The sequence below is a fragment of the Amia ocellicauda genome, chromosome 13, assembly GCF_036373705.1.
Source record: "Amia ocellicauda isolate fAmiCal2 chromosome 13, fAmiCal2.hap1, whole genome shotgun sequence".
NCBI lineage: Eukaryota > Metazoa > Chordata > Actinopteri > Amiiformes > Amiidae > Amia > Amia ocellicauda.
In genome coordinates, this window is record NC_089862.1 from 32,175,907 (window position 1) to 32,203,110 (window position 27,204).

A 27,204-nucleotide genomic window follows, 5' to 3' on the forward strand; every position below is an offset into this window, starting at 1 on the left:
GCAGGAAGAGCAGGCAGCGGCGAGCGCAATGCGAGGGCAGGGGCACAGCTGAGCCAGGGAGACACCACCAGCACTCAGTTCAGAGACTGGGAGACGGCGCCTGAACATGTCAGTCCTGGCTTTACAAGAATACGAATTTGAAAGACAGTTCAACGAAAATGAAGCCATCCAATGGATGCAAGAAAACTGGTAGGTGATTCAGTGATGATTAGCGCAAAATTGCTGTGGGGTATTGAAACAGGAGGGAGATGCTAAGATTGTTGGGTTGGATTTGGATTTCTGAGAAGGGCCTTTGTGTCTGTGTGGAAATATATGTGTCTGTGTCTGTGCTTGTGTGTGTGTGTGTGTGTTATATATATATAAATGGACACAATGTAGCCCTTGTAAGTTAACGCTGAAGGGATGTGACACTCAGAGAGAGAGAGATGTGTATTTTAAGCATTGCTGCTGTAATCAGATTCCAGGTATTCAAGGTGATGCTGTACTAATATCCGTCTCCTTCAATGACATGGGACACTTTCATCCTCTTACAAGCCCTGCCGGCCGCATGATAACCGGGGCTCAGTGAAACACGCTTCGCGGGTAGGGCGAGTTTGTGCCCAGGAATGGCACTAGCTGAGGGGCACGCTGGAGCATTACAGTCCCTACAGACAGCGGCACGAAGAGCAGCAAAGGGTGACATTTACACGTGCGGTCTGCTGTCCCACCCAGTCCCGGGAAAAGCAGCTTCTGGATGCAGCATCGGATGCACTTCGTTTCGCCCTGACCTGCTCACAGTAATTACCATGCTAATAGACAGCATAATAATACTAGTAATATTAATAATACTGATAATGAGCTATGTACCTAAGTCACAAAACTACAGGTGAGCATAGCCCTAAAATACGCTGGATAGACTGTCCTTGTTCTGCCACTTTGCTATTATATCCTAATCTGTCTAATTTCTTAAATTCTGATTTAAACGCATTTAACATAAACCAGGATCATGCTTTCAAGAGTACAGGATGAGCAGGGCATTTATATTGCACACTATTCCTGCTTGTTTGATGTATTTGTATAAGCAACTTTACATCCAGTTTCCACTGGTGTCTCTATGTTTGTGGCATCATTGCCCAGTCTGCACTGGGTTTTATTCCTTAGTGAGTAAAGTCAAGCCTGGCTGACATCTTCCATTAGAGAACTGTTCTACGTATTACATTGCAATAGTGTCTGAGTAATCATTCTCATGTAACTGATTCAACACAAATAATGCTATAAAAATAACACTCACATAAAAAGTGTTGGCTGAATATGATGTTGTGTATATAGGGGCAAATGTGACATGTGAAGCTGTAATCTAGTGCTCTGGTGTCAGATCAATCTCAAATTACTTTGGAACTTCACAACATCTAGCACAATCTCTTACCAAACACGGGATCAACAATCAAACAAAAAAAGAATTAAAAATATAGGAGCTGTACTTTCAGTAAGATAAATTAATACCAAGTGCAAAAATGGCATCTCAATTGCTTAAATATGTAAATATTTCACATTCTGAATACTGCGTGTGCTTTGAGGTGATGGTAAACTGAACTGCAACTAAAAACAAAATGTGCACATTAGTCCACTGAAGACTGAATGTATGTACGTATGTATGTAATGTAAATAATATAATAATCATCCCCCCAACACATTGTTTGTCATTGTTCATGTGACGGGGGATAGATAAAATAGACATTTGTATACCATAAATAATACAAATAATTAAAATATATCTAAACTGTCCCCCTAGAATTGTTACTGTATTGTTGACTCTGCACAAGGCAGTACCACCTGAACCATTTACAGTAGACTAGTAAGCACATTGATGTACAATGTAGCTGCAGGCTGGAGCATGACATACAAGCAGCAAACCTCCTCACAAGTGGGATGTAGTAGCCAATTGTAATTATCTTCTGATGTCTGCTGACAGCGCCGGGGCCAATGAGAGAGCAGCTGTTCTGTGCTGACTGCTCCCAGCTACACTTGCATCACCGAAGCCTGGTCTGACTCGAGTGCTTTTCCTATCTGTGAAATGAGCTCAGCCAAGAATCTGATGGGGGGATGATTATTACATTTGACAAGTATATTCTTGAATGGAGTTATTGTACATTAAAAAGCGTGTTTTTATTAATAACATCATGAGTATTGGCAGAGTGCCTGCACAGAGTGTATGTATATATATATATATATATATATATATATATGTAGGTACATATAAACACACACACACACACTTCACAGTCTGAGGACAAAATCAATACAATATTCCTATCAGACAGCAATCATATCAGATAGATATTTGTTAATGCTGCCAAAAACTACCTCTTAGATACTACTCAATCTTTTATGAAATTTGGGATTGTAGCGCTTAATTAATCCTTGTGTATCATGCATCTATATTAACCACCCTTTTTACAGAGTTTTACCACATTAAAATGAGCAGTTATGACATGTTTGCAAAACGGAGCCAAGCACAGCCCCGAACACACACACACACAACACAATCTGGCTCAATCTATGTTGGCTTTGTGCATTGTGCAGATCGGGCTGCAAGCGCTCACGCAGAAGGATGCTATATAGCCCTTGGACATAGTAGTGCTGTGGGCAAAAAGAACAGTTCTGTTGCACTATTTGCTTATGCTGGTGTGGGTCTGGAATAGAACATTCCCTGCCCACACTTCCAAAACGAATGCTTATTTTAATCACATGTGCTGTGTAGACCGAAATTGCTGTGTTTTCAATCTGCAACTGAATACTTTTGGGGGATTTGGAGGGATTTTGATGTGTACCACATGAGGTGTACCTGTGAATGTAGATAGAAGTCACGCTTACCATGAGACTTGATTGGCTTATTTGAATATCATCAGTTTTTCATTTACATAGGTCAAGTCTGAATATGTCACCGCAGTGAACTAGAGGACGGTACTTATGATGGATGGGACTAAAGCCGCCAGCACTCAGGGCTAACTTGTAACCACATCACCACAGATTCAAGGGCTGCAGGACAAAACATTAATCACATCATAGATCTGTCTAGTCTAGAGATGCCCAAACTCTGGCCCAGGGGGCAAATCTGGCCCACAGCCACTCTTGGTTTGGCTCACAGAAGGGTATGACATAAATAACCTATGAATAAAACACGTTTTAAAAGTCAGATACTTTTATTTTTAGATTTTAATTATATTACACAAAAAATGTTTTCATGAATTCTGATTTTGAAAGATGGTGATACAAATATTTTTAATTAGTTTGTTGCATAAAGTTGTGAATAGACTCACTGATAGGAGGATGTGGTCACTTGTTTTGGGGGTGTGTGTTTTGTTATAGTTAAAGTTAAAGAAGAAGCTGTTTCCTTAATATGACAAGAAACCAAAGCTGTTATGAAGGAGTAAAATGGCAGAAGACATGAAACGAAACATGCCTCAACACACTCACAAATATACAGGCCTTGTTTGGTTACCCTACGTTAGTGCGGTGAGCTGGAAATGAGTCTAACCTGGTAATTAGTCTATCTTGAACGGCACAAGGGTGTAGAAATATCAACTAAAACAGAGATTATTAGTGTTCAGTAATCATAATTTGATTGGGGAATTAGTTTCTCATGTTTATAATCACACTTATGATGTTCTAGTAGGTACCAGTCTTCCCTCTTGCAAGAACATCTACACTATTGTTCTGGTTCTGTGATGGAAGCGCTGTGCATTTCCTGTTGTCACAATGATGACAATACAAGTATGCAAAAAGTGACATGTCTATATCAGGGCTCATTGCTCGAGTGGAAGCCAGTGTCTCCCCAGTGATGTGGGCTCATATGATCTGTGCCATGTTCGCACTGGGATGAATCTGTACACATGTTGATACCTGCTTGCAGATGTTCTACTTTTATTTTTCTGCACACGTTGGCTTCTCCAGGACGCTCAGGAGAACATGTGTTAAAGAACATATTTACAGTTGGACCTAAACTGGAACCCCCTGTAATCCCCCTGGTAAAATCACAAGGACCCCAGGCACTCTGTGTAGTTTGTATGGGTTTTGTCCGTGACATTGCACTTCATAACTACGTACATGTACATATATATGTATATTTTACAGAAGGAAATTTTGTATTGTTGCATATATTCTGCATTTTGTGTCTGTGTGGATTTGCTGAAGTGGCTTTTGAGTGGCGGCGTTTCTTATAAGGGGTACCTAGTCAGCAACTACAGAACAGCCATCTGCACAATACACAATACGAGCAGAAAGGGACTGGTTAATGTGGAAACTGCTTATGAAGGAGTTGGGCTGAAATTCACTGTCATGCCCATTACTTTTGAAATTACCTGTTTGTCTTAGACTGAAGTACAGAGCAAAGTGGTCGTGTAGTATTATCTACCATGCTGGCTTGTGCTTTTTTTTTATTGTTGTTAGAAACAAACTCCTTATTTTACATAAAATAAATGTGCTATCTGCCCGTAGGGGACTCTCAAACTGCAAGATCCAGGTGACATATCTTCAATGTCTTGCTTTCTTATTAGGAAAAAAGAACACATTACTAAAAGCCAGCTAAAAGTATTTCAAATATGTTTCATCCAAATGTGTTGTTTCGCCAAAAAATTCCCGTCTGATTTGAAAAACTAGATTAACCTTCAGTAGTGTTTAGGTGGAGGTCTAGATTCAATGACTTGAGCCGTGGAGGCCTCAACAAAACTACGGGGAAACTTTCTCTTGTGTCCAATAACATTGATCATCGGGGCTTGTCAGTTAACTGTTTTTCTGCCTGTAGAAAAGGGAGCGTTTCTTTGTTAGTGTGACATTCAGCCATACGAACTTCCCGTGATTATCAGCAGCTGTCTCTCCATTGTGTTGAATATCTTCTGTGGTTCTTTTGTGTGGTGTTTGACTACACCGATGTTGTAGCTGTTACAATCCTCAAATAAACTCGTACATGTGACGAAAAATATAATTACTTTTATTTTGTTGTTATTGTTATAGTAATACTGCATCATTTATCAAGGAAGACATTTTGCAACTGCAGTTTGTGTTTGCTTAGGTTTAAAGCCTCATCTTTTTATTTCTTCATCACAAAGCACGTATAGTAGCCAGTTGTTTCGGAGACATAAGTTACGACATGTTGGAAGGATTGTGTTTTGAATAAAATGTACATGTGACTTTGGTTAGGGGATCTCACTGGAATTTGGGTCATATCTGAAACAATACATGAGGTACAATTGTGTGTGAAAAGGTGTAGACTCCTGCTGTCTTCAATTGCTGGGATAGAAATGGCAGACTAGCATTTTTTGTTTTAAATCTAGATGTTTTATTTAAGACATACATGAGGTAAATTCCAGTTCCCCTCATGTGAAAGCATTCAGTGAACAAATGATGTGCGAAGGTAAAGCTAATGCCTTGCACATTTCTCACACATAACGCTGCTGCAGCGCTGCCCGAGGTGCAATGAAGCAGGTGGGCAATATTTGTGCTGAACGTTGCTTTTATTGTGAAATGTGTCACATGGTCTTCTGCCTGTTTTAGTACTAGGTGTCGTGTAGACTTTTTAGAAGAATGTGTGAAGAAAAGTTCAACGCAAGGATAAGAAACTCCTTTTATACATTATTTATTTGTCTTTATTGGCATGAAAAAGCTGACCTAAATAATGGTCAGGGGCAAATTAATCGAATAATGAAATTGTGTGAGGGGTATGTCTTTTTATGAAAGAAAGAAAGAAGGTAAAGTTTAATTCTGATGTAAATGTAAATATTTTTCCTAAAATCAATAATAGACTGTACCATGTACTGCTGGGTGCAATGACTGAACTTTATTAACATTGTTAAATTATTGCATAATTTGGTGAAGTGAAAAGAGCACACTATCTGAAAAGTCAGTGATCATTTGCCCTCTACTGGTTTTATTCAAAGATATTGTCAAGAAATCCTCAGTTAAAGGGCAAATCCAGAAATAAAACATTTTTAAGGAAACATCTGTGGTAATTATGGTATAGGATAAGAATGTTTGTTTTTTCAAATTAATCTTCTGCTTGTATTAATGTAGAATACTACTGGAAGCTATAGTGTATTGTACATCAGCTGGCCTTGTACCGGCCTCAATATACCTGTAAAATAAAGGCAAGGCAAAATAGTGATTTCAGATCCTTCTAAAGAATATTACAAACCCCTGAGACCACTTTGCCTAAACATATAGGTGTTGTAAATGACAAGCCATGGAGCTTATGATGGTACCAGTTAAATTAATAATATAACTTATTGCTGGATATACCTGCCTGCTACTTGTAGCCTCTGTGTCTAGGGAATCATACAAAGGCAGAGAATGACCATACCAGACTGAATAAACAGGAGCCTGTCAGCTCATATCAGTAGTTGGATACTATCCTCTCGTCATGTTCTTTTGTTCTGATGACACCCAGTGTGAACAGAGATATCTGTCTTATGCCCTGCAGAATAATGTGTTCATTTGGAAATTGATGGCCTTCACATTTATGAGAGCATCTTTCTAAGTCTTCGCTACACCGTATTTCCCCAAGAAACACAAAGAGCATCAACACTCTTATTAGCACATTTGATGCTGATATTGCTTGACTGTTGTCAGTACTACATACCTGCTTGGGTTGTGAGTAAATATATAATATATATTCCTTGAAGGAACTTGAAATAACTTCTCCAGAAAGTAGGAACGTGGTATAAAGCATTAATAAACTACTTAATTATACATTATTTGCAGAGGTTGTTGATCATCTTTTCAGGCTGGAGAAAAGCGTAATGATGATTTGACCGACTTAAAACACGGCCGTGTAATACATTTACTGATGAGCAAACATAGTTTAATCAACGGTGTTTATTCAAGTAAATTAATCGCAGCATAACATTGCTTCAGAGGAAGACCGTGAATACATTCAATTACAACTGTAGGGTATTTGTTATCTGAAATAAATGTATGCTGTTTTAATTTATCATCATGGCAACAAACATGTAAATCATTGTAGTGTGCGGCAATATGAAAATAATGCAAATTTTAGTTGAGTAAAGCTTTTATTTTTAGACATCCCCCAACTCCCTCAAAGTGTTATATAAATAAACATGTCTTTCACCGCGGAGCTGTAAGCTCTTAACAAGCTGAAACTATTAACACTGTATAAAAAGCTTCTGTCTGCTCTGAGACACTATGACAGCAGCTGCTTTATGGGAAAGTTCAGTGTGTTGTTTCGTCATTTATAGTCTTAGCTGCATAAATTATGCAGTTGAGGTGCCTTTTGAAACATGCAATCTATAATCGCATGCATGTTATTTATGTACATTTATCTGTAATCTCTCTAAATGCCCTGTAAATTCTTCCTCATCTGGTATTGAATATTACTCTCTGCTCAACTTCATTATTGTTTCATAATTCCACTGTGGGACAAGTTAGTTGACATATTATTATAATCATGAGTGTACATATGTTGTTATTAACATATAAACCTTTCTATATACATAATATTTACTATGGGTTTGTTGTTCTATATTTTCAGATATATTTTTGAAAGACATATATTGACTTCTTTAAACATTCACTACTGCCTCAAATAACTTAAAATACAGAGCTTTGCAGACTAATTATCACTTAGTAAAATAATAATAAATGTTGTGTATCAGTTTTGCATAATCATTGGATCTTGTTTCAGATGTATGGAAATAAATCGCTGTACAAAATGCAAGTCTCCTTTTACATTTCAATCCTGTCAATGCATTTCACACGAGGGCGCAACATTTTCCACAGAGCATAGATGTGGCCTCATCTCTGTAGCTCCTGTATCTGGGCCCCTAATACTCTAAGCACCCTTCTGAGGTCTTGCCTATTTTTGTTGGAGTAGAAATGTTAAAACAGTATTTAATCCAATTAGCAAAACAGTACCTGCCTTTGGAATTTCACTAACAGTGTAGTTGTAGATAATTGCAGATTCACAGTCATTATATCTTACTTCCTTAATTGGAGCTATTAGTTCTCCTCAACCCTCGTTCAGATTTGGACAATCATTTCTTGGTTTGTTAGATCAGCTCCTGAAAGCTGTGTGTAGTTTTCTGACTGCAGAAATCCACATCGACTTAAGGGGTCAAGATTTCATGGGCATAACCGAGGTGAAATGACTGAGCCATTGATGTCAGGGCTGAACACTGAATCTCTTGGACTGAATAGTAATTCAACTGAATAGTAAATCTCAGCAACGCAAGAGTGCAGGGGAGTTGAGGTGAGGACAAGATAAACGTTACTGGAGCAGAAAACCGCCACAGCTGAGGATCTGTATAGTGTTTAACATTGTGAACATTTGTTCATAATTACATTTAAGCAAAGATGTAAAGTCAACTCACCAAACTTAATGAAAACAGCATTTTCTCTATTATTGTGTACTGGCAGAGTTATTAGTAAAATATCACATCTGGAAGCATGGTAAAAGAATACAGTTTGGGGTGATCATGTAAATTATTCATTTTGATCTGTCTCACATCTGTATTGAACGGTGTGTGCAGATCTCTTTAAGTATTGAATGAGTAGCAGGTTCAGTGTGATCTAAAGTAATCTGATTTGAATGGGTTCATTTCATGTCAAGTGGTCAACTTGTCCACCGATGGCAGAATAAATTATTTGTTTTAACTTTAGACATGCAGTGTCATTAGTTGGGTCTGTTGCTGTAATTGTTTGACTCTGGCAGAGGACAGATTTTAACATGTCAAACTTCCAGATGACACCAACATAGGCAGAAAATCAGTCACCGTCTCAACAGTATACAAGGTGACTTATTCTGGTATGGGCTGACATGCTTTTAATGTTGGAAAATGCAAGGTATAGCGGATGAGACACCAGACAGGGCAGTTGGATAGTTTTATCCTGCAACAGAGAAGATTATGTTGGGACTTGATCCAAGTATTCAAAATGATGAAAGGCATTAATCCAGAGGACCTGTTCTGGATTAACAATGATGTTAAAAGCTAGGGACACAAATTGAAATTGAATTAATAAAAAGTCTAATTGATAGGCAATTCTTCAAAGAGAGAGTCGTGGTGGTCTGAAACAGACTCCCTGCCTGGGATCAAAACCTGACTGGATGAAATTGTTGAATTAGATAACTAGTTAGTATGATGATGATGATACAGATTTTAAACAGAAGAACAAGTTGACAATACTCTAGTATATTTGTTTCTGTATGTTAGAAATAAAAAGAGAGATAAATTACATGAATAAATTAAAGTGAAGCTGAGCCACGTCTTGCTGCTTTAAGTATCACATGATCACAAAATCTGCAGTAAGGAATCCATTTCTTGTTGCAATCAGTTCTGCTTTGTGTTTGTATCACTGCATCCCACTCCAAATCAGTTTATACATTGAGCATATAGAAAAAAACAGTGTGTGTAAACATACAAATTAAAATGGATTTCACCAAAGACGGAACTAGTCCTTCTACTGCAAATTAATACACATGCGTTTCCATTTTATTTGCCTCTGGAGTGCGACGTTAAAGCTGCCCCTCAATCGAAACACACAGCTGACAGGCAGGGGGTAGTTTCTTATCCTGTTCAAAATGAGTTAGTAGCTCTGCTGATCCTCGTGGTTTTCCCGATATCTGTGCCTCATGCTGTTTTTCTGCTGCATCTGGTAAATCGCTGTGAGCACAGTTGCAGAAATGTGCAATGACCTTCAGCAAGCATTAATCACAACAAGACCTCTAGGTGCACCGGCTTTGCTCTCTCTTAACCTCCGTCTCGTGGCGGTTCTTGTCCACTCACAGGACTGCGTGAGCTAAGCCCACCCGTCCTCCGTCGCATCGTTCATCAGCAGCTGGCATCGTCGCTTTGCATGAGATTCCTCTGCGAGACGCTACCAGAGCAAGCCGTGCACATGCCAGAGATGACTGCCCGTATTTCACAACTTTTAACTAGGCACAATTGGGTCAATTGTTGTGAGTCTGTGTCCAGCCATACTGGTGCAAAGAGAACAAAGCATCAGGTTTTCGTTCTCTATCAGACTGCTTCCCCAGTCTCCTACGTAATACAATAAAATACAGCCTCCGGAATCAGTTAAGCACTGGCTCATTCAAGGTTATTTTTGTCTTTAATGAGCCCTGAACCTGAAGATATTGCATGCATGAAAGCTAGAGGGGGGGCAACTGTCAAATGCCTATTATCGTTCTTTATGGAGTATGAGTGCTGTACTTAGGGAGACAGTGATTATGTCCAAAATGTACTCCATGTTCCCTATGAAAACTACCCATATCAAATCTATGATAACACATTTAGAGATCCTTAGAACATCTTCAAGCCCATAATGCATCTCTGTAATATACAATATACAAGGTCTTAATTATGCATCTCTGTAATATACAATATACAAGGTCTTAATTATGCTCCACATTGCTGACCAATTCAAATTTCTCTGGGACGCAGACGCAGTTTCTGATTAATTGCATGCAAGTGCACCTTGGTTTGCTTATTATTTTATGTGCTTGATAGACACTGATCCAAAAATGTTCTTCTTAACGAATCTGTTTGAAAAAATAGCTATTTCTAGTGGAATGCATTTAGTCACAATTGGTTTAGCAATTTTTCAGTTATACGAAAACATAACTATGACATGCATCCAGAGTGGCATTTCTAATTTATCCTCATTACAAGAGGCTCTCATCCTAATACTGAGCAAAATAAAAGCGAAAACCTAGCAAATGTATAGAATACAGATAAAAGCAGTGCTCGGGATTCCAGGTGACCTTTTATGAATTTGACTGAGTGCAGAACAGAATATTTCCTGTGAAAGATATAACTATTTTTTGAGCTCTGAATATCATATTTATGTAGAGGCCTGGGATTCTACCCTGTTCAAGATGAACGCCTAGGTCTGTCCTAACTGTAGTGTCAACGCAGCCGGTCTTAGGACGACCCACCCACGACGTGAGTGTCGGTAAACTACACCCCCATGACTTAAGCGTCATTTTAGGGAGAAGATGAAACGACTAATCTCTGACATTTGTGAGAAGACTTATTTCTTAAATTATTATCTGTTGTATTTGGCGCATGTAGTAATAAGTGTCACATTAAACATGTACCGTACATGTTGCGTTGCCACTGTGGGTTATAGTTGTAACACAGATTTGAGAACTTTATTGTCTTTAAAGGCCATTGCTTAATAGTTTATTTTCTATGGTAAGCAGTAAAGAACCAGAAAAAACTAAATCCAGAGGAAGTCAGTGTTGTTTTTAATGGTGTCAGTATATTAAAATGGAAATGTAGTGTACATTTGTGTAAAAGTAATTTTACACAGATATTGGTGTATGATTTGATTAGAGGTTGTTGGATAGTTGTCCATTGCAACGGGTACCAAAGCTGTTTAAAGCATTGTTCTTCTGTTTTGAGACCAGCAACCTCTTTTGTAACTGAATCATAAAACATTGTGACAGCCGACTGTCCCATCTTGCCAAAAGCATGAAACACTAGAGTCTTTGCATTGTGCTGTAACAGGATCTAGCGCACTTCCACGGCAAATATTCACCTAGATTACTCCAAAATGCCAAGTCTTCACATTGGAGACTGGGTTCGATTTCAAATGCTATAAACTGAAGCTGACAAATATAGGCACACATGCTTCAGTAACAGAGTGTTGTTTCCTGATTCATCTCAAGTAGGATTTAATTACTAATGTTTCTCATTCATTGACTGCAGAGGCTGTTTATTCTAATGGGCTGGAATTAACATTAATCTGAGATTGTTTTGTCTTGTAACGTAAATATTAGAATAATTAAAATGTAGCATCAAGCATAATGAGTCTTTACACTTTTTAAATCGAATAGTCTCAATTTAAATCAAAACCTTGACCCACCCACTGATTGCAAACAATATATGATGGTCAGTTTTGGTTAAGCTTCTTGCTTATTGATCCGAAGATTTCAAGCAATGTTACATTAATAATAAATGAGTGTAACTTGGCTCATTGGGTTTGTGAACCTGTAATTGTGAGGTCACTCCCCTGTTTTCTCAGTCTGTTGAGACTGAAGTGTTATTGTGGGTTTTACCCTTTATTAAATCTGTATTCATGTTCAGATTATCTTCTGTAAATCCTGTTCTTTTCACCGTTCTGTTTGTCGTGATATTTACCTGCAAGGCTGTGGAAAGATCTCAACCTGCCAGGATGTGTCTCGGAGTCCCTGTCAGACGCGTCTCTCTTCACACGCCTGCAGTCAGTGTTTGTACACATAGGAGCACATGCACTAGACGTTTCTGGCCATCTGCAGGGCAATTTGCTACCAGGTGCAAGTTTGTTTAAGTGCAATGAATTTCTGAGCACTGGGGAATTCCCTGCTTCCATATAAAAATTAGGTCTGCTTCAGTGCCATTCATATAAGTGAAAGCCTTTTTTCTCTGCACCATCAGTCATTTGTGTTTGTATATTTGCTTGCATAAGTAAAAATGTCAGTTTGTGTATCAGGCATGAAAAGGTGAAAAGGTTCAGGTCCTCAGTCTCTCAGTAGGACATTCCCTTCAGACCTGGAATAAGTCTGGTTGCTCTCCTCTGAACTGCCTCTAGAGCAGCGATATCTTTCTTGAAGTGTGGAGCCCAGAACTGTCCACAGTATCCAGATGAGCTCTAACTAGTGCATTGTACAGTCTGAACATCACTGCCCTTGTTCCCAATTCTACACTTTTGACAATATACCCTAACATCCTGTTTGCCTTTTTTATTGCTTCCCCACATTGCTTGGATGGAGAAAGTGAGGAGTCCACGTAGACTCTTAGGTCTTTCTCATGCGTTTCTTCATCTAGATCTGTTCCTCCCATAGTGTAATTATAGTGGACATTTTTGTTACCTGCATGTAATACCTTGCACTTGTCCACATTGAATTTCATCTGCCAGGTGATGACAGAAAGGCTAACATCTTGTGTGCAGATTCCTGGAAAACCTGTCAATTGTGGAAATAAAATCTGCGGTATTTTGTTGTTGTTGTTGGTAAAATGAGCTTTGATTATTTGGATTTCTGTCTTGCATTTTAAAGTAGGATTTAAAGCATGTCATTTGAACAGCCCAAAGCTCTCTCAACGTGGCTACAATGCTTAATCTCCCTCAACTGCGATCAAATTAAATATATGAGGGAAGATCCGTTGTTTTTGCAAGCTGGATATGTATCTAAAACCATAATGTATATTGAAGAATATTTCAGATTGCATAAATCATTTAATGTACAATCAAACCTTTACATTAAAGTTTTTTTAAAAAATATTAGTATATTAATTAGTATAGTAATAGTATTTTAGTTTTTAAAATAATCAACTCATAAAGCATAATCCATACTTCCTGTTTGTTGGATTTTTGTGGATGATACTTTAGCAAATTGTAGTATTCCTTTGTCAAACACATCTGCTTTATCAAGAGGATATTATTTTAGGACAACTGTATGTCCCTCTTCTCCTACATACTCTGTTTCATGCTGTACTTGTCCAGTGGAATTTGTGCTGATGTCACTTTGCAGACGCAGATGAAGTGAACGATACGTGTTCTCCGATTAGGCATGTACCTTCTCCGCTTCTCCTATCAAGCCGTGTTAAATCTCTGGTCTTCCTCCTGCCCTGGACAGCTCCCTCCCATCGCACGGCTGGAGGTTGGATTGTATGAGTCGTCACTCAAATCCATGCCATGATTTTACTTGTTTGTGTAACTCGACCTCGGGAGCTGCAGAATTAATTCTGGGTCATCTTAATATGTGAGGAATGTCTTTTTTAGGACCATGTTGTAGTGAGTTCCATCTATTACACTCGTGAAGGAAAAAAGTGACAAAAAAGATGGAATCAACATAATGACTGCAAACAAGTCATGGTGAAAAGCTTCGGTTAAATTTAGGCTTCCGCTGTCCTTTCCCAGAACACACTTTGAGAAATTACGGTTGAAGACACAACTAATAAATACATCTATTTACAGAATGTCTTCTTCATGTGATCCAAAGTCCGTTAGGAAACTTGGAACACTTCGAACATTTGAGAAAAAGATCGCCATATTTTTATTGCATTCCTCTGCAGTCCAAGACCTTGTATTAGAGGTAACTTATGAAGAAATAACACCGTTATTCACACCGAACAACCTCCTGCGCAGACTTCAGGACACCTAGTGTAAGCTGCTCCTTTTATGAAGAAAACTGACTGACTTTCATCCGGCCTTGGCTGTGAATAAATATACATAATCACTATATATGTAATACGAGTATTTAAGTTAATAAATAAATAAATAAATAAATAACATAATTCCTGATTTAATTTTCCAGTACAATTAAAATGATGCATTTCATAGACTTGTCTGGTATAATTAGGCATCAGCTCACTGCCTTCCAGCAGCTGTGGAGAGGCTTTAGATTTAAGGAAAAATACAGGACTAAAAATAGTTAGACAGTATATTAATATGGACTGTTTACTGGCCCAGAAGAACAGACCAGCACTTTCCATCTGTCAAAGCTCAAATGGGCCGCTTTGTTATGAGACTGTTTACTGATCTAAGCAACCAAAAGTACAATTTTAGAGCACATTTGCTCCGCCGTTTTTTTAACACGCCGGAATACAAGTGCATTGTGGTCTGAAAGATTTGTTCTGCCCCAGAGGTGGCTGAAGTAAAACAACAAAAACAACAGAAATGCGTCCTGCTTGGCTCAATTACCAGCGAGTCAGACATGTTTTCTTTTGCCTTTGTCTAGCTGTCCACACCGAGAGGCAGCGCTCCTGACATATTATTTAAGTCACTAAAAACAATAGTGAGCTAGTTCTAGCATGCTTTTTTTTAACGTTCGATCCCAACGTGAAAATTTGAGTAAGATACTTTGATCAAAGGGCAAAGGCTGAAGCACCCCTGTGTCTGAGTGAGGCTGGTGGCAGGTCTGTCTGGGAAGGTCACCAAATGCTATTATCTCTTGGCACCTGAGTTAATGCATAATATTCTTAGTAAGCAGTTGATTGAAAGAGCAATACACATAATTTTAAACAGCACCACTTTAAAAAGTGCAAACCTCATTATTTGACCACTATTTACCATCCCCACCCTCAAAACCATTCACTGTTCATTTTGAGGGATTATTGCACCTCCAGATATCCCTTTGTTATTATTTTGTAAATGTGTTAAATATTCAGATGGTTGTCCTTTATGTTTGACTTATTCTCAGTCTGATGTGATGTGTTATGTGTGTGACACTTTGTGAAACACTGTGCAATACCTGCTCAAAAAAGCAGAACTCGATATCCGTTGTTTAGTACAGTCAAACCATTACAAGAGAATGCAATATATACAGTATGTATATTATGGGAAAACCAGGACATCGAGTGACTACAGTGGTTGGCACAGATTTAACCATTTTTATAGTATAATATCCTCAGCTGGTTTGAAGGGAACACGGTCAAACGAATGTCATTGCCTGTTATTGCACAGTGTTTTGATATAAAACTGCAGTATATTGTTGGCTTATGAAGCTCAGGGCTGCCCGAGCTCTCAACAACAATGATTCATTTAGTAAATAATACTTGCTAATAGATTCATAACAGAGGGATGGGGTATCAAGCTTGCTTGTAGGGTGGTTACACGCTCACTGACTTGAATCCCAGTCTACAATCTATTGGACACTCCGAGTTGCTGTTTGGCAGCCCATCTTTTAAATCCTCCAAGCAGTATTAATGAACTGGAAACAGCTCTGATGGCGGAGTCGGTCATATTACCCCAGCAGCCCGGTGACTCACTTGTTAGCGTGCCACATTGATTTTCAATTTGCCTCTGTGTCCTCAATGATAGTGCACCACATAAGCAGACTCTCTCTGATCATTTGTTTGTGAAGAGACCGAATCCACATCTGGGTTTCCACTGACAGAAATCGATCTCCAGCGTTTTACCGGTCACTGTACACGGCTGATCTAAAATCGATGGTGAAATCCTTGTTTAATTACGGGCACTATCTTTTGAATGTAGATCCCCCTTCTCACATTTCAAATTGAATCCAAAGAGTACATATATCTTTGGGTGGGCTTTTGTAATAGCTGATTAGTATTAAAAGTTGGCTAGAGGATTTTGTAAAAAGAACAGATAAAGAAAATCACTAATTTCCTCGTTTTACAAGCACAGACAATGCATTGCTATGATCGCATACATACTTGGCTCTGTCTCTCTCAGAAAAGAAAGTATGCCCCAGAGGAGGTGTCCCTGTCATACTTGTGCACAGAAACTCTGAAGCATTTCTCCTTTGCGGATCTCCCTTCTTTCAATTTGACAGAAAAGCTCCTTTCAGCTCAGATATATCTCCAGATGAAATCACTGCTGCCCAAGTGACCCGAGAAACACCCTTTTGTCTTGCAGGAAGAAGTCCTTTTTATTCTCTGCTCTTTATGCTGCTTTTATATTTGGTGGTCGTCACTTGATGAAACAGAGGGAAAAGTTTGAATTACGTAAACCTCTAGTGCTTTGGTCAATGAGCCTTGCTGTCTTTAGGTAAGTGCAGTTTTATTTTCAACTTTATGTTTACAAGGGACTGTAGGTCCAGGAACTGTGGACTACTCATAATTTTCTTGGAGGCCCTTGCATGAGGATTTGAATTTATTTATTTATTGTGTGCCGGCTTATTTTGCAGTCTGATGCATTTACAATCACACAAGTTGCCCCTTTGTACCAAGACTCCCCAAGGAGCTGGACTCTGGCTTGCCAGGGGCCTGAGGGTTGCAGCTGCATGTTTGTGTTCAGAAATAAAGTATCTGAGCAGGGTGTGAAATGTGGAACAACTGGGTTCCATCTAAAGGCATCTGGACAAGGCTTTTGGATCAATAAGTGTTTCACAACCAAAAGAGCAAGGTGGGCACAATAGCCTTATGTCACGCGTTACCTTTCTTAGGTTTTCCTTTTCCTTTTCTCCCATGTCATACAACCAGCAAGCCCATTTTGTAGTCCCTCAGGACCCTTTCCAAGGCTCAGGATTGCTGCAGTTCCTGCTCAGTACAGATCGATTGTACCTGTTATAAGAATTCATCCCTTGTTTGGTTCTCTACAATGTACGCATCCCAGTATAGTCACAGACACAGATGACCTCACAACCAACCCTTTGGGAAAAGAATTGACAAACGTATAGATGACTGATAGGAATTGTCCCGACTAAGCTAAATGTGTCCTGTTTCTAGGCTACATCCTCAGCGCTACTGCGGAGAGAGATTTTCTAAAACACGACAAGCTCTACTGTGGGTAGAGAGATACTAAATAATTAACAAATTAGATAACAGTACACCTCATAGGTACGGCAACAAATATCAAAGAAATAACAAGTAGTGATATTTATTTGTTGGGTGAGACATAAGACCTTTAATTTAATGTTTCCTATAAATCTTAAGATTGGTGTTTTCTTTCTATTCAGATTTGTGTTCATTCTTCTCGGTATTCCAGCACAGTGAGCTCCCCTGAGACTTATAACAGCTGACTCTGATACTGATGGTGTGGAAGTAATTTAGCAGTGCTCAGTGCTTTAAGATGCTTCAGATTGTATGTCTAATGTGAAAACCTATATTTTTGTTATTATTATTATTATTATTATAACACTTTTTACTTTTATGCTATTTTACATAGACCAATGAATGCACTAATACACAGCAGATAAATTAGAAGTGGAATTTCTACAATCAAACAGCATGGGGGAAATGTAGGCAGACCAAGCTGAGAATTGGTACAGACAGAAGAGTGCCATCTACTGGTCCACATGTGTCACTTCCACCAGCAAGTTGATCATCTTTTCATGCAGCTTGAGATTTAGAAGAGACTTGGTATAATATGCACTATTCCTGTGCTCATTACATCTACATGAACAGAAACTCAAACCCTATTGGCTGCTTTCACAGACCCTTATCAGTGCTAGTCTGGGATATCCTTACCCAAAACAACACGAGAGAGTCTAATGCCCAAATATTACTTTCCCAAGTTAAGATGGCGGTGTGGAGAGAACTCATTTTTAGACCTCATGCAGAATAGCCTGTTTTGCAAAAGAAAACATGTTGTTTGTGTGGACACTATAGGTTTATATACTCACTTTGTATTGGGAAGACATTCAATTATAGATAAAAATGGCGTCATGTGTGTGATAGTACCTCATACATAAACACTAATAGGAATTTTGCAGGCCAATTTGGATTTATATTTGACTCATTCTGTTTTTAAACGATATTTCAAGCTTTCTCTTTATCCTTAGGTTACCCGTTAGAGACATTCCAATACCAGTAATGTTATTTTAGTATGTGATGTATGTCACTACACTAGATTGTATGCATACTGGCATGCAAGACAATGCCCCAGTATGCACTGTAGGGCAGTAAAAGTCATAACACACACACAACAGTTCTTAATGTTTATTAAATTATTTTGATGAACACCCGAGAAAGATGTTGCAACCCCTAGAACATCGAATAGACCTTTCTCCCCCGGCCTTATTAATAGTCTTGTTGTTGTCTTGCTCTGTCATGCATACCATGTTTGTGTTTAATACGTCTGTTTTTGTCTTCTCTCTGATGAAGTATTTTTGGTGCCGTGCGCACTGGAGGATACATGGTGTATATACTGATGACCAAAGGGCTAAAACAGTCAGTCTGCGATCAGAGTTTCTACAACGGACCAGTCAGCAAATTTTGGGCTTATGCCTTTGTCCTAAGTAAAGCACCAGAGCTAGGTAAGTAAGCCTTAACTGCTTTGAGTTATACATATTATTTTATAAAGAAGCAGGCGTTGTTAAGCCTCACAAATCATGTTATCTTGCTCATGTAATACTAGGTACTGATTGTGGTTTATTTAACTCCAGGAGGCCTCTCTTTAAGTGTTACCAGCCGTCCAGGTTCTACCAGATCAGACCAGTTTTGAGCTCCTGTGTCTGCAACAAAAACATCTAAATATAGTTTAGAAATAGTTTAGTGGTGATCCATACAATCTGCTTTATTAAATGTGTCATGATAAAACAATAACAAAATAATAACTGCATGATGATTGAAGTCACATTACAAATATGCTTACCCTATACAGTATGACAGAATGACTTCAGGTTCCTTACTGTGACTGTTCTTTAGCAATGTTTCACTTTAGCTATACGTTGCACTCATACACACAGATGCTCAGATACTAAAGGCAGAACATACTGTGAGGAGATTCCTCTTCAAACAGCTGTTCCTGTAGCATGTAGACACATTGCCCTGATAGCTCAGTGTCGTTTGAGTGTCCCTCTGTGGCACATCTATGGAATTAGCCAGGGATACTTGGGAAAAATATCCACCATCACGCAGCTGACAACTGAATTGGTACATCTGTGGCAAACTGTTGTTCCCCTACCTCTGGATCCACTAGTTATCTGCAGCAATTTCCTCTGCGCTGCTGAAGTAAGTTGTTTATATATTCATCGCTCCCTTGCCGCTTGAGATCTTGGGGGGATCACTTCAGGCATGTCTGCTAACAAGGCCACGGATATAGAAGACGTGTTTAAAAAGCCTGGATGAAATGGATTTACAGACCAGTTAAGAACAATCTTAAGGATAAAGAAATACACTTTATAGGCCATGAAAAATGCACCAATATCAAAATATACAAAATGGGTCACACATCTCTTTGTTTCCATAACCCAACATTCCCCCCAAAGAGCAATACATACATACTCTAGTAGAGTTTAATGGAGTACACATAGATGACCAAATGTACTTAATTAATATTTTATTCTGGCGTTTATCAAGGAAGATGCCATTAACATGAGAATTGGCACAGTGTTACAGGGCACTTAGACAGATACTTGGCATGGAAGGTATCTATCTAACTAGGTGTCCTAAAAACATTGGATGGTATTATACATAAGCAACTATCAAACATACAACAGGAATTTATTATTTATTACTCTATTGAAATATCAGTTGCATGTTTAAAAGGTTTTATATGTCAATGGGTGTAGAGTGTTTAAAGTGGAACTTTCATAATGGTAAATATGATTAAATGGCTGTGAAAATATCTAAAAAGAACAATCATCCCACTTACATTTACTCTGGTTACTTTTTTAGTGTTGTAGTGGCAGACACAATCTAAAGTGCAGCAATTTCATCTGGCTCTCCATGCTCACATCTGTGTGAACGCCTCTGCTGGAAACCAAACTATCAGATTTTTTGGGTGGTGGCATCTGCCATTTAGTGTGACTGGTCAAAAACTCATCTACCAAATGTATGCCTGTTCCACCCATATCTGAGGCAGCATTTCTCCCCTTTACTGGATTGACTCCAAATGTCTGGGTAAAAACAATACATTTTTCAGTGATTTTACAATGCACTGTAGGATTAGCAGGTAGGTGGAGGGTAATTAATGGCCAGTAGGAGTTTGGATCAACAGACAGTTAATTATGAAAGAACTTCTTTGTGCAAACTAGTATATTTACAGGGATAATAAGGGTCTTTGTAACCTCTATATGAAGTGTTTATTATATGGGTACATTTTATAATGCTCATATTGTACTAGAAGATGAAGGCACTGTTCTGCTATAATGTTTTTGATTTCAATAGAAAATACATGCAATAAAATATTCCAAAATGGCCATTACTTAAAATGTCTTATGTCCCATAATATAACAATAATCCAATAATATAAAAATGAGAGGTGCAGCTTTTTACAACAAGAACAAACTGGCATGCGATGAAAATGAACTGGACGTAGAAACAAATATAATTGTCTGGCATATTACATTCGTTTTTACATGTGATGATATGATTACTTAATGTATTCATAAATACCTAACTAAAAATCCAGAAAAGCAGATACATTTTGAAAGATGCCTTTTCCAGGAAAAGCAGCAACAGACACCACCAATTTACAATCATGTTTCTAGTCAAATACAGATACGAGTGTCTTCTTTTGACCCTTGCCAGTGCAATGACTACTGTATGAATTATGATTGAGAAACTAGATATTACTCTAGTGTAAAGTAACAATAGTAGTAGCAGTAGTAATACTAAAAACACGATTACAGTAAAACGGTACACTTCTTTACACCTGCAAACAGGAACCCTTTCCATTAATTATATTTACCTTAAATATTTATCGCATGCAACCTCTTCCGTGTGTTCCCCTCTCATGAGTTGTACACTTGTATCATCTTTCACTTTTAAGTTTAAAATGACCTAAAGTTTTATGAGGTTATTAATTATGCTATTTAAACACACATATGTGTTTGTCATCAGGGACATCTAAACTGCACCATGTAGTTTCATGATTTCTAAATGGCTGAAGTGAATGACACCACAGAATTTGATAAATTCCCTTTCTGTGAGTTTCATTTGATGACTGCTATGTTTACAGAAAGACGTTATCCTGTACTTAACATACAATATGATTCCCTTACACACTTTTGCTTCATTTTCCACTTGCTTTGATTCTTTATATTTGCTCATACGCCAGCCATCACAGCAATTTCTGACAGCTCTGAAACTGACCCCCTGAGAAGGTAATAATATTGCAAATACGACCCAAGTTATTTTTATTTGAAGTGCAGTGGCCCGTGAGAATCACTTTCATGTCTGGTCTGTAGGGATGGAAGCTCCTTGCCCATTGCCAATACATGCGGCCCTGTAGAACAATGGCCATTGTCTGCTCAATCTGTATGACGCTGTAGTACCACAGAGGACATTGTTGTACAGAGTCAACAGACTTCTGAAGAGGGCCCCGAATCTTGGCGTATTGAAAAGGAATAGGTGTATTGTAGATCAGTGTGGCTGTCCGTTGATTCTGGTTTGACATTTGTGTCTAATATTTAAAAATACAATGCATATTTAGGCTTGTCCTTATGTTACTTGATTGTTTTGTTTATTTGTTTGTTTGTGTGTCTGAATATGCAGCTTGGGCTGTATACATTGGAGGATTATGATCTTAGGTATGTTGTCAACTAGCATGTCCATGATGATTATCAATGAAAATGTAATGGTTTATTACAGCGTGGAAGTGTAATGGATGCTTGCTGTGGTCATCCTTGCATCCTTACCATTAGGGATCACTTACTGCAATCTTCCTTAGACACTAAAGATGGACTGAAGGGGACAGATTAAATCAGAACTTTGAGCCGCCCACTAATAGCAAAGTACATTACATTTAGGAGTAGAAGATAGAAGCATGTGACAAAAAATGGCGCCACCACAGTTTTACACTTTTCTTTTAGCGGGTGGGTCAAAGTTTTCAGTTAATCCTGGCCAAGGTCAAGTAAATCCATTTTATACAGCAATCAGTTCCAAGCTTAACTGAGAGATGGTGAAGGTTAATAGTAAAGAGTGTGTGGAAGAAAACTACTACAACAACGAATGTTAAACACATCCCTTCATTTATTAATGCTGATAGGCAAATATTGTTTGTCTGGATAGCTGCCACTGTCTAGCTACAGACAAAAGATACATATAGTTAACAACCTTCAGTGAAATGTCAAGAAACCTTTTACAAAGTCAACAAGGATGTCATTAAATCAGTGTTTTTTAAGACCTTTATTGAACATCAGGAAAAGAGGAAGACTATACAGAGACTGGATGCAGGTTTTCAAAATCCTAAACATTACAGACAAAATCAGGCTATGGGACAATTTTCAAGATCAAGAATGATACAAGGGCCCAGGGACACAAGCTGAAACTTTTAACACAGAGTTTAAAAGAAATCATGGCACTATTTTATACTGATTTTGAAGTCCTGCGAACTCCGTATTGCTCTTGTATCTTTGTTGTTCCTCTAACACTGTTGGTGGTCTTTTTCTTTCAGGGGACACGATATTTATCATCTTGAGGAAACAGAAGTTAATCTTCCTCCACTGGTACCATCACATCACAGTTCTGCTCTACTCCTGGTACTCGTACAAGGACATGGTAGCCGGCGGGGGCTGGTTTATGACTATGAACTACTTGGTCCATGCGGTCATGTACTCTTACTACGCCCTGCGCGCGGCCGGGTTCCGGGTGTCGCGCAAGTTCGCCATGTTCATCACGCTGACGCAGATCACGCAGATGGTGGTGGGCTGTGTGGTCAACTACCTGGTGTTCTCCTGGATGCAGCTGGGTCAGTGTCCATCCCACGTGCAGAACATTGTGTGGTCCTCACTCATGTACCTCAGCTACTTCGTGCTGTTCTGCCAGTTCTTCTTCGAAGCGTATATCCACAAGACCAAGAAAGACGTGGGCAAGTCTCAGTAGGAACGGGCAGCAGGGCCTACAGCCACGGCTCCAGGGGGCACTGGGAGGGACTGCGGGAGGAAAAAGTTGTTTTTGTCTTTTTTGGGAGTGGTGGCTCTTGTCGGAGGGGCACAGGTAGCTGTATCCAGCACAGCTCACACGGCCTAACCTGCCGACAGCAAGCGTTTCTCCACTCAGTGTTTCGCGGACCTTTTCCAGACGGGGAAAAAGACGCGTGGTGACATTGACCTGCTCATAAATTATGGGCTGGTGTGAAAAAAAGAAGATGAACACCCACCCTTCAGGCGCTGCAGTCAACATCTTCATGAAAATCACAAAACACAAACGGTGAAGGTCTTATTAGAGCTTGGGGGCTGAGTATCAATCTTTTTTTATTTTTAATTTGTAGATTTTAGTTTTCATACATATTTTTCAAAGAACAACTTTGGTATTAAAGTACCTCTTACTGGACCTGGGGGAAAAAAAATTGTACACGAGCTGTAATATTCTTCAAGGTAAAATATTTTTTCAAATATCCCATGCAGATGTTCAAGCCATTAGAACCTGTCCAAATAGGATAAGATGAGATCTGAACAAAGCAAAAGGAATTGGTCAGTTGTCTCATGTGAAAAGTGCTGAAACGAAACCTTGGGGCATCATAGGGGATTTTCGGTTTCAACATGAAAGCATTATTTTGATTTGACTGTCTGCAGTTTAATTCTGGAGATTTGTTTGTATGTTGTGTATCCTTCCGATCCCCAACACTGTTAAATGTACGATGCTTAATCGCTTTATGAAATCAATCCTACTTCGCTTATTTAGTACCCAAGACATGACCATACATAGCCTTTTAAAAACAGCCATATTTAGTTTGTCAAGCATTTACCTGAGTTTTATCTAAATGCCTCCATTCTTGCCAACATTTTGGAGTGAATCATTTATTGTTGCATCGTGGATCTCCCAGGTCCTCCTATACCAGGTCTTATTAAACAAAATGACTGGTGAAAGAACCTCACCTACTTTTAATAGCACCTCTTTGAAATATGTGGTTTTTTGAAATTGAAAGATAACTTCCAAATCCAAGTGTTAATGTCATGAATTCTCTCACATTTACATAGTTTTAAAATACATCAAACAACAGTGTTAGTGCATCATGGTTTTCAGTCTTATCCAGAAGAGGAAAATAATTTGAATGGTTACATTGAATGGAAAAATGTTTAGGTCTGTTACAAATTAAGGTCATGTAATATACATAGTGCAATGACATGCAGTCACAGTATCTGCAAGAGCTTATTCATCAGCTAAAATATTCAACCACAGCTCACAAAAACAAGCGAGAAAACCATAAATACTCTACTCTACTCTAGGATTGTTTATTTATATTCAAATAATGTTTGCTTTAAAAGACTGCTCATGGGATAAATCATAAAAGGCTGCTTAATACTTTTAAGCGATACAATGATGTAAAAAGAAATGTACTTCTGATTGTGCACTTCCGATGAGCTGCCGTCAAGCTGCTCTTGCTTATTTATAATCTCACTAGATCGCTGCTTTCGATTTCTTGTAGGAGAAATTCAAGCCGTTCAAGAAAGTAGCACTTTACAGTCTGCAGAGTTCGAAGCCATGACCATATTTCTGTCTTCATTCTTAAGATGTTTTATGCTCGTCTATGGAGCAAACGCCAAGAACAAGAAACACTGGAGATCAATCGAAACAAGTCGGACGTATTCAGTTAATCCGATGCACACCATATCTGGAGCTGCACTACTGTATTTAGTTGACACATGCAGATCACAGGCAAAAAAATACATATATTGAGCTAGTCATAAATTAAAGGCTTTATTGTATTTTAATTTTGTATCTATTTTTTTAAACTTAAAATAGCCAATAGTCTGAATGAAGACTACAGTATTAAAGATGCGGTGTTTAGCTTTAAGACTAGCTGCCAAGGGAAATTAAGAAAGGCTTTGTCCTGGTGTTACAAAACAAACACACAAACAAACTGTGAGAAGAGGGATATTATTTACATATCATGTTCTGTTTCTCTGTTTTAATCAAGTGACTTTAATTACAAGTGTTCTGTCAGACATTGTTGATGCAGTATTGATGTAGTAGACATGTGAAGGTATAAGTGTTACCCAGCATTCCCGAATGCATTGCTGGTCGGCTGAGGAAGAAGAGAGCAGTTGCATTTGTATTGTATTTTGATGTTTTTGTTATATATATATATATATATATATATATATATATATATATATATATATATATATATATAGAGATATATATAGATAGATAGATGTAGATAGATAGATATAGATATGTTGTGTGTGTGTGTGTTAGTTTTTGCTTTTTCTGCTAATAGCCCTCTGTGACAAACAAAAGGTCTTCAACATGGCAGAGCCTTTCTTATCAATAACCAGGTCTGAGCTGAATGTTATTTTATTTGTTCACAGTACACCTCATGGTCTCTCTAAGAGTTTATGCTTTCAATGCGTTTTTCTATTTACAAGGTAGACTGCTATAGTGATAGTTTAGGACTGCAAAAGTTCAACGATTAATAATACTTGGGGAATCCGAATGTTGCTTTAATAGAAGAGCTTCTTACACAGATCCAGTACGAATGCAATACGATTCTAATCTGCATTTACTGTAATGGTTTAAAGACGTTTCAGTCACTTTTGACGTACTCTAGCTCAACTGGCATGGGTAGTTATTTAGCAGCTTTGAAATGCTGAGATTAAATATAGATAACCATATATACTAATACATTTATATATTGATAGCATTACAATGATTTGACTGAAGCTAAACACAAAGAACTAGAGTAGTGACTTGGAGGTACTGTCAGAGTACACAATGTGATGACTATTTAAGTGTTGCTAAGAAATCCAATGTTAATTGAGCGGTTTTCTTTCATTTCAAGTAAAACAAATGCCTAATAATGGGATTATCCATGTAGAAAATGTCTTGTGCTTTATGATTTAGCACATAAGATGATAACTCATGATGTCATGATAAACATTTGAAAAAGTGTCTTATTGTATTTAAACATATCTTTTTTTATTGAGGGCTTATGTTGCTAAAATGCGTTGTTTACATGTGAGTTGGGTTGTGCGTTCTCTGTCATTCACCATGAATAATAGATTCACTGTGTGTTTACAAGCAGGACGACATTACAAATGGTATAACGAAACATTAGGGAACTGATAAACACAATGGTTGAGAAAGTAATTATGAATATGAAGTCCTTTTGTTTGTTTACCATTTAAAACTGTTTTTGTTATTTTATTAATTGTACTTTGTTCTGCACCAATACTTAAATACCTATTATTCATTAAAAATTTGATTGACTGCCCTGAAGTTATATTTGATGGAACAAGCAAGTCTTCCACTTCTCCTTGCAGAGTGTCCAGTGATTCATGCTGTTGCATAAAATAAACTTTTTTTCTCTCTCTTGGATCAAGGCTTCCATTTTTATTGCTGGGTTCATTTGACAGAAATCGCAGAGACATTGCACAAGCGCTGTGTGACTGCAACACCACAGTGGATAACACACCATGCAAATGAATCTCGTTCTTATTAAAAACATTTGTAGCGTAACATTGAGTATCAGATAAGTACGGCTGCAATGCAGTATAGTATATCAGATTCCATCTCTCTCTTCCTTCCTATCTTCCTTCCCTCCTCTCGCTCTCTCTCTCTCTCTCTATTTTATAAATATGTATGTGCAGAAATCAATGGAGTCACTGTGTAAAGTTTGCACACACCATGTCTTCTCTCAGTTGATTAAGCTGGATTTGTTTTTACAGTTTTCTCTAGGCCAAACACACTTATTTATAAGGATAAGTGGAAAGTTAATGAGCAACACTAAATGAGTTGCAGAATAACATTGTTTCAAGAAAAGCTTGTGTTAGATAGTCTGGAAGCTTTGGCTGGGGGCTGGGGTGTATCTTAGACTGCCTGGGAGCAGCAAATCCCCCGGCTAAGCAGTGGAACAATATGTTTCCATTATTGTTGAAGG

At 38.3% G+C, this 27,204-nt stretch overlaps 1 protein-coding gene across 1 annotated transcript; it reads left to right on the plus strand.

Annotated features, from left to right (window-relative positions):
• On the plus strand, positions 1–26,642 carry elovl6 (ELOVL fatty acid elongase 6). The gene is made up of 4 exons (XM_066720630.1): positions 1–189; positions 16,351–16,482; positions 18,540–18,691; positions 22,777–26,642. The coding sequence occupies exons 1-4, from the start codon at positions 107–109 to the stop codon at positions 23,202–23,204; spliced, it is 795 nt and encodes a 264-aa protein (XP_066576727.1). The 5' UTR covers positions 1–106; the 3' UTR covers positions 23,205–26,642.
• Positions 26,643–27,204: the final 562 nt, after the last annotated feature.